The sequence below is a fragment of the Pyxicephalus adspersus genome, chromosome Z (genome assembly GCF_032062135.1).
Source record: "Pyxicephalus adspersus chromosome Z, UCB_Pads_2.0, whole genome shotgun sequence".
Classification (NCBI taxonomy): Eukaryota; Metazoa; Chordata; class Amphibia; order Anura; family Pyxicephalidae; genus Pyxicephalus; species Pyxicephalus adspersus.
The window spans coordinates 56339376-56352577 of NC_092871.1; the positions used below are offsets into that span (position 1 = coordinate 56339376).

The 13202-nt window shown below is 36.8% G+C and overlaps 1 protein-coding gene across 9 annotated transcripts in view; it reads right to left on the reverse strand.

Moving 5' to 3' along the window:
- Positions 1 to 13202, reverse strand: part of PNPLA7 (patatin like domain 7, lysophospholipase) — a 265796-nt gene that overhangs the window by 67649 nt on the left and 184945 nt on the right. For all 9 annotated transcript variants that reach the window (XR_011923221.1, XM_072429361.1, XM_072429360.1 and 6 more), the window contains 3 exons: positions 11503 to 11659; positions 3374 to 3490; positions 3177 to 3246 (listed from right to left, as the gene is read on the reverse strand). Coding sequence is in view for 8 of the 9 variants with exons in the window: in XM_072429361.1 (XP_072285462.1) it covers positions 3177 to 3246; positions 3374 to 3490; positions 11503 to 11659 (344 nt within the window). In the remaining variant the exon portion in view is untranslated. The remainder of the gene's footprint in view (positions 1 to 3176; positions 3247 to 3373; positions 3491 to 11502; positions 11660 to 13202) is intronic.

Consider the following 13202-nt stretch of genomic DNA (forward strand, 5'->3'; position numbering starts at 1 on the left):
AAAAAAAAAAAAAAAAAAAAAAAAAAAAAAAAAACCTAATGAAAAGATGTTTTTTTTGGTTGGTCACATTGTAGATGTAAATACATTACTAACTAAAAAGGTTGAGAATGCTTACACAGTAAATTGTGTGAGTATTCACTTTAATTATCTAATCATGTGCAGATGAAATAACTAAACAGGGTTATTTTTTTTCTTTTCACAATTGGATAACACTGGGGAACGCATTTTGTTGAGTTAGATCTTACAAAGTACACTTGCTTTTTATTAATTTTTGCGTGGTGAATCCAGAAATTACCCCAGTTTTTACAATACAGGGTACCGTTCATTTTTGTCACAAAACATACAAATTTTACATACAATGAAAAAATAATGAAATAACTTCAATGTACTGTTTATTTAAATTTATTTTGTTCATACAAAGGATTTAGTGTTACTCTATGACATTTTATTTTTTTTTTACAGTAAAACATTTAAAAATTATTGGGGGAAGCGGTTAAGGTAAAAATTTACTCTTATAGCTTTTCCTGAAGTGTTCAGTGTTAGGACAATCACGCCGGATGCTCCAAAAATTGTCAGCCATCATATGTACATCCCATCTACCCTGATACTGTCCTTCCATGGCCTTCAAATCTTGGTGGTATCGTTCACCTTGCTCATCACTGACTGCACCAAGGTTTTCTGGGAAGTTAGAAAGATGGCTATGCAGAAAATGCATGCACCTTGATGCTCATATTGCAACCAAGCAATTTGTAGCTCTCCAAGAGCTAAATTCTGGACAATTTCTGTGTAATTATTTGCTCCTGTGGTTCCAAGAAAGTCCTTGACAATGGTTTTGAATGATAACCAAGCATTCTTTTTAGACTTCTGACATTGTCCTGATGAAATGTTCATCTTTGATGTGCTGCCGAATCTGTGGACCATCAAACACACTGGCCTTTATTTTTTCAAATGACAGGCTAGGAAATGCCAAAATGAGGTACTTGAAACAGTCTCCTTCAGTTGGCAAAGCTTTAACAAACTTCTTGATCAGAACCAGTTTCATGTAGAGAGGCAGGAATATATTATTCTTTCTATCAACAAGTGGCTCATGTAGAATGTTTGGATCACCAGGTTTTAGGGCAGATCTTGGAGGCCAATTCCTTTCCACCCAATGCCTCTCACAAGCTCTGTTGTCCCACAAGCAAAGATTACAGGGATACTTGGTGTATCCGCATTGCTGACCAAGAAGGAAGCATACCATTTTAAGGTCAACACAGATGAGCCAATTGTGTTGGTGATTGCAACAACTCAATGACTCTCTTTATGTCTGCATATTCTTCACAAAAAGAAACTGAATGGCTAATTGGGACTGACCCAAATATATTGCCATTGTGAAGGAGGACGCATTTTAGGCTCTGCTTTAAGCTATCGATGAATAGTCGCCATTCAGAAGCGTTATACATTGAAATTCGCAATTCCTCCATTATACTGGGTATGTTATGGCAATACACAAAACCACTGTCAGTTCTAAAGTACTGCAGAAATGCAATTTCTCTGGTTCGAAAGTACGATACCTTCGTTCCTTTTCCAAGTACATTTTTTTCACACAGTCTTGATGCTAGGAGTTCTGAAGACTTCTTCGATAGTCCCAATTCACGTGCCAAATCACTCAACTCATGTTGATCAAATCCCTTATGAACAGAGTCCTCTTAAATTTCAAACTCTTCATCATTGTTGTCACTTAGTTCATCACTATAATCATGTTCTTCAAGAGAGGGTAGTGTAACAAAAACCAGCACTGGGATTGAGCCACAAGGCGTAAAGCCGATGGTAGACTAGGATACTCTATGTTACATTTATTTTTTTTGTTATATCCTGAAGTTTTCACTATACAAAAGTAACAGTCACTGTAATGATCTAGTGGCTCTCGCCAAACCATAGGTATACCAAATGACATCTTATTACGTGTTTCCTTCGTCCACATCCGTAAACCCTCGACACACTGTTTGCACACCTTATGAGGGGCCCAAGACTTATCTTGATCACCAAGTTAAACTTTAAAATATGCCAAATAGGCTTGCTCTACAAATGTGCTGATGTTCGCCCTTTGACTGGGAATGTTGAAACTGCCACAGATAAAACAAAATTAATCAGGGTTGTTTAGGCACTTAGGACGAAAAACAGCAGAGCCAGACATGATCTGAAAGAAAGGAAATACGTGTGTAAGTAGAAAAATCAATTTTGCTTAATCACTACGTAGAGCAGCGCACAACCCCTGACCACACTGTCTTATGTGTAAATGAATAGCCTTTACAAATCCACGCTACAGTAATCGCATTATTTATAAGTGGTAGACAAAAAACCTGACACGACAGAAGAAAACTAATTGCACTTTCAGAATCAGCATACCTATTTTAGTGTAAATAAGCTTAAAAATTAAAGTCAACAAAAAATTTGTTCAAAATTGTTCCCCAGTGTATTAGTCTAAAAGGTTACAGTATAGTGTGTGAATATTCTGGGTATCGAACTAGACTGCAAGATCACAAAATACTGAAGAATTCACTTTGCTCACACTTGTGGTGTGGGGCAGGTAATGTTTATTGAAGCTCATACAAAACCAGACCCTTATTTTACATTTTAAAAAACCCTGTAAAACGTATATAAATAACCATTCTGTAAGCACAAAACTTCCATCAGCACATCATTGTAACACTTCGTGGGGAAGCAGACAGATAAGTATTCTTTAGGCACAATTAGTCATGGACTAAGAAACCACAGTAGTCAGTAGTGAAAGCCATTGTTATCTGTGTAGTTACTGTTACCATGACTTTGACCTGTTTAATAAATCTATATGAAGATGCAATTTTAATCATAGGCCAGGTAGATTTTATAGTTTCTCAATGAAGTTTCTCTCTTTCTTTTGTTTTCACTATCATTATTGTTACAGTGCAACCATTTCCTCTGTATATCAGAAAGTTTTACAGAAAAACCAAAGAAACATAGACATAAAAGCCATATTTTATACCCACCTTGCTTTCCTTTTCTTTAATGATGTCTGGTAAATTAAAATACTGTGGAGCATTTAATGCCAAGCCTTTTAATTTTAACTTGTAAATGCTTAAAAGAACTTAAGTAGCCGCTCTCAAGGATTTGCCTAAAAGCACATTGTACAAGGAAGGCAGCTTAGGATCACTTACCATCTGTGTGTACTCGCATGGCTGAAGCTGTGATGTCAGTTGTGATGTTAAAATAAGGAATCCAAAGATCCTAGGGGAACAATAGGCAAGAAATTATATTCATATCTTTATGGTTTATGACATGAGCATGTTTAGGATTCGTTACTATTACAAATAAAAAATCAACTATAGCATACCATACCAGACACAGTCCTCACCTCTATCTGCTTGTCTTTAAATGTGCTGCTGATGCTGCTATTAAAAGCTGCTCCAGAGAACATGGAGGTTATAGGGTATGTCAGGTCCAGAACTTTCTTGAAGACAGATGTCATATCCTTAGGGTTGAAAAAAAAAAGTTCAATGTCGGTAGACAAAGCTATTGGGCATCCCCACGATCAACAAAACCATTTAAACAACCTAGGGAACTAAATTTGTATTAGCACTTTGTATTAGGATTTAAAGTGGTCTGTTCTCCCTAAAGATCTATATGACCAAGTTACCATGTCTGCTCCTTTAGCTGCTTGAAATAGGTCCAGACTAACAATTATATACAAAAGTGGAGAAAGCAGGGGCAGATTAAGTGTATCTACAGTTCATCTATAACTAAAATATCATCTTTGGGTTGAATTACTAATTTAAAAAATTATTGCCATGAAAAATGTTTAAACCTGAATTTAAGCCAACAGCTAAATTCACAGCATTAATATTTATGTCCATCCAATTCTAAAATCCACACAAAGGCCTAAATTTTGCTTGCTGCAGTTATGGCTGAGAGGGAGGTCTTCTCCTACCCCCACCCTGTGAATGAACTGTAAAAGGAGAAGCAGCACACTTATACGCTCATCCCTTTGTAATTCTATTCTCTCCTCCTATCAGCTTATCCCTTGTTAGTTCATGACTTTGCTAAAGTATTTTGCATAAAGCATTTGACACAGTACCCCACAGACAGTTTATTTGCAAATGGATGGAGAACTGGCTTAAGGACTGCATCCATAGAGTAGTGATGAATCATTCATACTCTGGATGATCTATGATGACACCAAACTATGTAATGGAATTAAGTTCATACAGGATGTCTATATTCTACAAGCAGACCTGAATGTACGGTTTGATTGGCCAGCCATGTGTCAAATGATAGGTAATATAGATAAATGTAAAGTTATGCACTGGGGGCTAACAACATGCTTGCTCCATACTGTCCAGGGGGAATACAGTTGGGGAGGGGTCAGAAATGCAAGCGGGGGTTCTGGTAGATCATAGACCTAATACCAGCATGCAATGCCAAGCTGCAATTTCAAAAGGTAACAAAATAATTTCTTGTATCAAAAGAGGAATAGACTGCACAGACAGACATAATCCTGCCCCTGTACAAAGCATTGGTCAGACTACACCTAAAAATGCAGTCCAGTTTTGGGCACCAGTTCACAAAAAGGACATTGTGGAATTGGAGAGAGTGCAGAGAAGGGCAACTAAACTAATAAAAGAAATGGAGATAAGCTATGAGGAGAGATTAGCTGAACTGAATCTATTCTCCCTTGAGAAAAGACATTTAAGGAGGGATATGATCACCATGTATAATAATTTAAATGGTCTATATAGAGAACTCTCTTCCCAATGATTTATTATGAGATCATTACAAAGAACAAGAGGGCACTCTTTGCGTCTGGAGGAAAAGAAGTTTAAGCTGCGGATAAGGAAGGGATTCTTCACTGTAAGGTCTGTGAAAATGTGTAATAGGCTCCCTCGGGAAGTAGTTTCAGCAACTACTATAGACAAGCTGGATGTTTTTCTCAGAAGCACAGAATATACCTGGGTATTAAGGCTTTAAAGTGAAAATAACAGTGACCGTTGACCCAGGTAACATCCGATTACCTCATGGAATCAGGATGGAATTTTTTTCCCGTTTAAGCAAATTTTTTTTTGCCTTCCTCTGGACTAACTATGTCCATAGGGTTTTATATCTAGGATATGTTTATTTCCCTAGTGGTTGAACTTAATGGACTTATGTCTATTTTCAACCTTACCTAATATGTAACTATATGAGCACTGCAGCACAATAGACTGTTGTGCTTCTTTTTTATCACATGGAGGACCTCTATTATCTTTTAGATAAAAACAAAAAAAAAAAAAAACAATAAATATTATGAAGAATAATTTGTTCTACTATTAGGACACTTGCCTGATCATTTTAAAATTCTGTATGTCTAACTTGGGATCAAAAATGTCTTTCCACCCATTAACACAGGCTTTGCTTAGCTATCAATGGAAAAACACTTTTAAAATTAAACACGTTTTCTGAAGATTCTAAGCACTTGTCTGTATTTTACCTGTTGCCAACTTTCTTAGGACCAGTAATATGAAAAGTTAGCATAGCACGGTCACAATATAAACAAATGTAATTAAAGTACATGGATAAATTTTAATTATATTTATTTGCAGCTAGAAAATGTGTTTTTGCAATAATCTTGTGTTTTCTTTTAAGAAACAGGAGACCTTTATAGTTTTTAAAGGATGAAATAAAAACAACTATTGACTATGTGTTCTTTTTAATGAGAGGCTGAAAGAGATATATAGGGCATATTAAATCTAAGTGTTGTATTGATCCTATGTCAGTGTGTTTCTCTGATGGGATAAATGTGTATTTATTCAGAATGACAGCATGCAGGAAGTCTACACATTTACTGTGACGGCCCACAGCAGAAGTTATCATCTTTGTATCAATAGCACTGTTACACACAAGATTTACAAGTAATAATGTAAATTCCAAAACTCTGAGAAAGAAGATCAGTGACATCAATGGATTTCACAGATGGGATAACCGGGCACTCTAGGTAGGTGGGAAGTGACAAACTTAATTCTGGTACACAGTGATTCACTATGTGCTGCAGGGAAGAATGGCCCTCAATTTTTCTGCAAGTCCATTCCAACAAGAGTAACTTTGCAGGCTGAAAACTGAAGTTATGCGTAAGTCACAGACGTTCACTAAAAATCAATCAGTATGTAGCAGTGAATCTGGCTTGATTTTTGAGTTTGATGAGCCTCCAGTTTTCTATAGCCATTTTCTAACTGCTTAGGCATTGACATGGACTGGTGGTGACTTAAAACAGCCCAAGAGGACTATAAAGTGTGCATGCATCTTCATTTTACTTCAAAAAATTTTTTGGGAAGAAACTAAAGGTACAAAAGTGTACAATGAATGTATCCCACACCTCAATGTGATGGGTTCCTTTACTGGCCAATAAGGAAGTTGTGGGCATAGCATATTGTTCAACAAATATGTACACCATTTAACTATACAAAAGATACGTGCTGGACAATTTAATAATATTAGGGAAAAACAAGTTTAAAATTGTGTTTTGAAAAAGACAATTCCAGTAAAAGGCATCACTAAAAATAAATCCACTGAATCCACTCAGATGATTCAGGATCACTGACAGGTGCATTTGACCTGCAGCTGACATCTTTGGTTTATATTTGACCTGTTTCTTTTACTTTTGCATTTCTATAGACTTGTATGAGAATGCAAATTCCACTTGAAGTGAACAAAACCCTGTCAGCACAGGCCCCAAAGGAAGAAACAAACATTTGGTGATGCCTACTGAAGTTTAAAGGAAAGTCTATGCAAAGAACAAGCAGCCAATGCTTAGTGGTATTAGTAGTTCAGTTGGAAAATAAGTGAAAGAGGAAGCTGAAAGCACTGTATTATTATTATTATTATTAATTTTATTAAACAGGATTTATATAGCACCAACATATTACGCAGCACTGTACATTAAATAGGGGTTACAAATGACAGACTGATACAGACAGTGATACAGTGAGGAGAGGACCCTGCCCTGAAGAGCTTACAATCTAGTAGGTGGAGGAATTTACACACAATAGGATGGGGGATATGTAGTGGTGGGAAGTAGTGATGGTTTCAAAAGGCAGAAGAAGATGGGTAGGCAAGTTTGAAAAAATGGGTTTTGAGTGCTCTTTTAAATGAGCAGAAAGTAGGAGCAAGCCGAATAGGACGAGGAAGACCATTCCAGAGAGTTGCAGCAGCTCTAGAGAAGTCTTGTATCCAAGCGTGTGATGTGGTTACGAGTGAGGAAGTCAGTAGTATGTCATTGGTGTTGTTAACAGTTAGATATATGTCAGGGGGAGACTTGGAATTTGACGGGGGGATGATGATGAGATACGTTTTATCCAGGTTAAGCTTCAAAAATCGGTCAGACATCCATGATGAGATAGCCGACAGGCAGCGTGAGACCCTATCCAGGACTGAGGGAGACAGGTCAGGGGTGGACAGATAGATTTGATTGTCATCAGCATACAGAAGGTACTGTAAGCCAAAGGAGGATATGAGACTACTGAGAGAGGAGGTGTACAGAGAAAAGAAAACCGGTCCAAGGACTGACCCTTAGGGAACACCAACAGGGAGGAGAATGGGCGAGGAGCAGTTACCATTAAAAGAAACTTAAAAGGAGCGGTCAGACCGATAGGAAGCAAACCAAGAGAGAGCAGTGCCACTGATACCAATGGAGCGCATGATTTGTATTATTTATCCACCTCTTTTGTAGTAATAAAGTATGTCCAAATCTGTTCCAATTTCTGTGTCCATCCATAAGTGCCCAAACCTTAAGTGACAAAGTGCAATGGGAATTAATCCAGGGAATTCCATCATCATCCTCTACTATCATCACTGATGAATTCACCTTTTTCATCTGCCTGCAACTAATGTCCATTTACCTCTCCTTCTACAGGTGCGTCTCCCATTCTGCCAAATCTAAGCCCTGTGTATGCAATTGTTTTCCCCTGCAACCCTCATCTGATTGTATATGGTACGTCTCCCACTCTGCCAAATCTCAGCCCTGTGTATGCAATTGTTTTCCCCTGCAACCCTCATCTGATTGTATATGGTATGTCTCCCATTGTAGATGAATTTAATGCACCAACTTTAATCTCCTCATAGATTTATCTGTTCTCAATCCCTTAGTTCCAGCCGAGTGCACATTTATATTTATTGCCCTGCCTGCCAGAAGCGTACATGATAAGTGCAACCTCAAATGGCACTGAAATGACATTGGCACTCACTTAATTGTCCACCCATGCATTTAATGCCATTTCCACACAAATGCTGAACAGTCTAATGCTCTATACAGGAAGTAATCCTGCTCATGAAGCCAGATGTCCCTAGCAGTGATTAAACACATCTCAGTAGACTCGTCATTTTGCGACTTCTATTACAGCTACATTAACATTTAGTCATAATGTAAGGGGACAAGAGCTGATGATGAAAACCCTGTTTTGGCATACAGGTGCCTCAATTATTTTAGAGTGACCCAGTTGAGGCTGTGTCAGACAGCACTCTGACAGAGCCATCAAGATTTTTTCTATATTACTTGCAAACAAATTTGGCATTAGGGCCAGTTTCAGAAGCTGGCCTTTCCTGAGTATAGCACAAAGTTGCTTATTCTGCTAAAGTAAATGCAATAGAAGTCTCACACACACTGCTTCCTCCGGGAAGAGCAGTAAATCCTTCTTTAGTCATCTTGTCACATATGGATGAAAGAATTATCTTAAGTCAGTGTAATCGAGCTTGGATCTCTTTCAGAAGGGGATCAACTTATTAATGGCTCCTTTAATAAGATGCCTTCTATTCGTAGCCAAGAAGATGTATTGTACAGTGCTTGAAAGTGAACTGGTTGACAAGCAAAAGTTAATGTGTGAAGTCTTCAGCATTAGGATGAAATGTAGAATGGTGCTTCTTGGAATGATGCTTTTAAACTGCAGTAGTTGAAAACAGGAACAGAGTGTGTTTATCTGGTGAAGGTATAATAGATGTAGGCCTTAGATATAGCCTAATTGCCAACCCTAGGAATAATCAAAATGAAAAAATAGAACAGAAAGTAGGGTTTTTTAGGCAAATAATTTTTTTTTATAAAAAAAAAAATTCAATTCATAATAAAATCTCATAGTACATTTCACAGATTAAAGCAGTTTGGTTTGACCTAAGACTTGGGTTCTGGTAAATACCAAATTGGCTCTTATAAGGGCACTAGACATTCCAATTCTGACCAGAATCTACAAATATTTGTTAATTATGCCATATACTTAAGTCGATTACCCAACGCATTTCGCCCGGTCTGGGCTTCCTCAGGGTTATTATACGTATAACAAGAATGCGCAGAAGTTCATTTGCAGTATCTATATTTATAGCAAATACATTCAGTCTGTACATGTAATAGTAATATTAGTGAATACATAGTTCAATAGTATATAAGTAATATGTCATAAGGTAATAAACACAGGCACTTAAGACACAATAACAGAATATTTAGTATATAAAAAAATATGTATATAACAATGATTTAGGCACCAAATATCTGTATGTAGTATGAAAAAGTTTATATCAATAACAACCCAATAAATGTGCCTCAGTAAAACTTCATCATAATGTATGTATTGTTCATACATTATCATAATGTGTGTATTGTTTATTGTAGTTGAAACCTTTTCCCTTTTTTCCTTCCCATGTTGGGGAAGTAGTATGGTAAAGTTTCAGTAGTTAGTGAACTGTATTTCAGTAATGCTATATTAGGTTGCTAGTGTGGTAGTCTATAGGGTTAAATACTGGGTTTTTATTTAAAGTATTGTAGCATAATAGGGGGAAAAAAAGAGAAACAAAGTAATCATTTACATATTCCTTAGTAGGAAATTGAGTATGGTTTTGGACCAAACATGAAAAGTACCAGGCTGGTCTTTTATGAGGGAAAGTTTCAATCCTATGAGTAAAAAGTATACAGAGACCAACCCTGGGGGTGACCTGTGGTGAGGTAGGTAATAATTACACAAATAGGTGAATATCGTTTGTGAAAGTTAATGAAGAAGTTATCGAATGAAAATTATGGAGATTGTTATCAGTATTACCTTAGGCAGGGTTCTCGTCTAGGAGACACAGAGATAATACCAACACGGTCTCTGTGACCACGCTGTGTTGTGTACGAATGGCAGGTGGAGTTCCAGAGGCGTCCTCCATATAAGGTATGGAGGGAGGGAATCCGGAAGTCCTTCCAAACCGAATACACGCAGCTGACGTAAGTCAGGGCATATTTAGTTTGTCCGTCAGAGCAGAGGGATCCTTAGGATCTGCCTCTCTGATGAGATAGACCAAGGGGTGTGGTATGCGGGTCAGCTCACTGCCTGCCCGTCATGCTATAGGGATGAATGGGGGCAGCGCAAGTTTGTCCAATAGGAGAAAAGGTTTCAACTGCTATAAACAATACACACATTATGATGAAGATTTACTGAGACTCAATTATTGGGTTGACATTGATCATTACAAGAAATTTTTATTGATATACACTTTTTCATACAGATAATATTTGGTGCCTATATCATTGTTATATACATAATAATATATACTAACTTTTCTGTTATTGTGTCTTAAGTGCCTTAAGTGCCTGTGTTTATTACCTTATGAGATATTACTTATATACTACTGAACTATGTATTCACTAATATTACTATTACATGTACTGACTGTATTTGCTATACATAAAGATACTGCAAATGAACTTCTGTGATTTCTCGTTAAACGTATAATACCCCTGAGGAAGCCCAGACCAGGCGAAACGTGTCAGGTAATCGACTTACATACATAACATAATTAACAAATATTTGTAGATTCTGATTAGAAGTCGAATGTCTAGTGCCCTTATAGGGCAATTTGGTAATGACCAAGACCCAAGTCTTAGGTCATACCAAACTGCTTTATTCTGTGAAATGTACTATGAAATTTTTTAAGAATACAATTGAAATTATATGCCTAAAAAACCCTACTTTCTGTTCTATTTTTTCATTTTAAACTGCAGTAGTAATATTTTTCAGATAGGGAACTCTTACAGGTTCATTGACCCCTATTTGGATATGCAGTTTTTGTGGACAGAAAAGCAATATAAGCATGGGACAGACATCAAAATGTTTAGATATCAGATCCCCCAGCACTGCCAAAGGGTCCAATGATAGCGCTTACATAATCAGGTTGCACATTGGGATGCTAATCCTAGAAAATGTAGTGTCTAAGTCCAATAAGTGTCTGGTCCACTTATTGTTTTGCCATTTTTACATCAAGCTTTCTATATGTTAGAGACAGTCATTGAAGTGAAAGTGTTGCCAACAAGTGTGCTTTTTTACGATTACCAGATTACTGATAAAAGTTAGTGAAATAGACGGGTTCATTACAACAATGCAATGTCTAGATAAAAAGAAGAACTCTCAATGTTTAATTTTCAATTTTGACTGGAGTTTACCTAGCTGAAATTTCTTTAATATTTTTACAAGTGGGAAACAGAGATCCGCTCACCATACACCATTCTCTGGCCCTGATTTTCATACGATTGAAGCTGCGCTCCTCTGCATACAGAGCTCCCATAAAGGATCCAATAGATGTCCCACCAACCATGTCAATAGGAATGCCACTCTCAATCAGGGCCTTAATGATGCCTACTTGGGAACAGCCCCTATGAAAAAAAAAGAATGAAAGCAAAGCATTAACATTGCTGAATAGATGACACACAGTAACACACATAAATTACAAATAGTTTCATGATACTTTGGAACAAATGCTTCATAAGCAAACTTGCAACAATTATCACACACATACACAAACAGTTAAATGAACAGATATGGCTCATATATAAATGTGTTAAATTGACTGTATTCAGGTTTCATTGTTTATTTACATTCATTTGTATCTTCCTTATAGATCTTTTTAATTTGCCTTATGTCCACTTAAGAATGACAAATACATTGTTTTCCAGTTTAATATCCCACATGTTGCAAATTTGATCCAACTGAGCCACCAATGGAAGGCAGATTATAGCATGGATTCTGTTTTCTATTCATTTTTAGTTTGCTTTTTCTAGGTTTGTGTAAATACAATAAACAAACAAATAAAATATTGAACACAAAAAGAAGACTAGATTCAATCAGACCCAAATGATAACACTGGGTATCTGATTAGGAAAGCTCATAATAAACTTTAGTACAGCATGCCTCAGTTTTGTAAACAAGCAGAGCCAAAAATGATCATAAACATAGAGGGGGAAGCCCTGTGTCTCTCAATGTATTTCCCTGTGTAAGGAGTACAAAAATACTTTTTTTTCTCATGCTTTGATGGAAGTTTTAATCTTCAAAATAGTCAAAAGCAGTAAAACTGAGGGGTGAAAAACACAACAAAAGCAAACCCTAATAAATCCAAGAATGAACAGGAAAAACTGGGGACTGCCTGCAACTTGGTAAAACACCTGAAGGACATTGCATCCAAAGTTTAGTATTAAGTAAGTAAGAAATATCCACCTGGTAAAAGATAAAAGCTTTAACAAGATTAAGAAGAACTTCAGCAGAGAACAAGTAGAACCCAATCTTTGAAACTATAAGCTTGGATGATGTTTTTTGGATGCATTAAGAAGAAAAATGAGGAATAAAAATGAGTGAGATGAAAAGACACTACTCTTTCACAAGAATGAAGTCCTGGGCCACAAAACCACTGTTTCTTTATGCAGAACCAGATAGGCTTCCTTTAAACCCAATGTCCACATCTCAGACACATACCTTTTAATTGATGGCTGCATGGAAAAATACCTTGTGGGTGAGAATATATCAAATGGGTTAAATAAGGGGTTAAAAAAGTATAGAGAAAAACTGATTTAGATTCTAGGGAGTCACATGGAACAGATAGGAACCTTCTGATCAAAGGTTTTAAGGAATGCGTAGGAGGCCAACCTTTTTAGGAACAGGGTACAAACTAGACCTAACCCCAGTTGCAGGATGGAGAGGATTCATCAGACAAAGAAATTCCTAGGGTGGAAACCCCATGTCACTAGTAAATGGGTCCTTTAGACAATAATTTGATCTATATATATACCCTGTTTCCCCGATTATAAGGCACTCTCTTATAGTTTTTGAAATGCCAAAATATGCCCTGGGTTTTATCTTCAGGGGATGTCTTATTTTTCCATGAAGAAGACTACAGTACACATTTATTGTTGAAAGTCACTCATG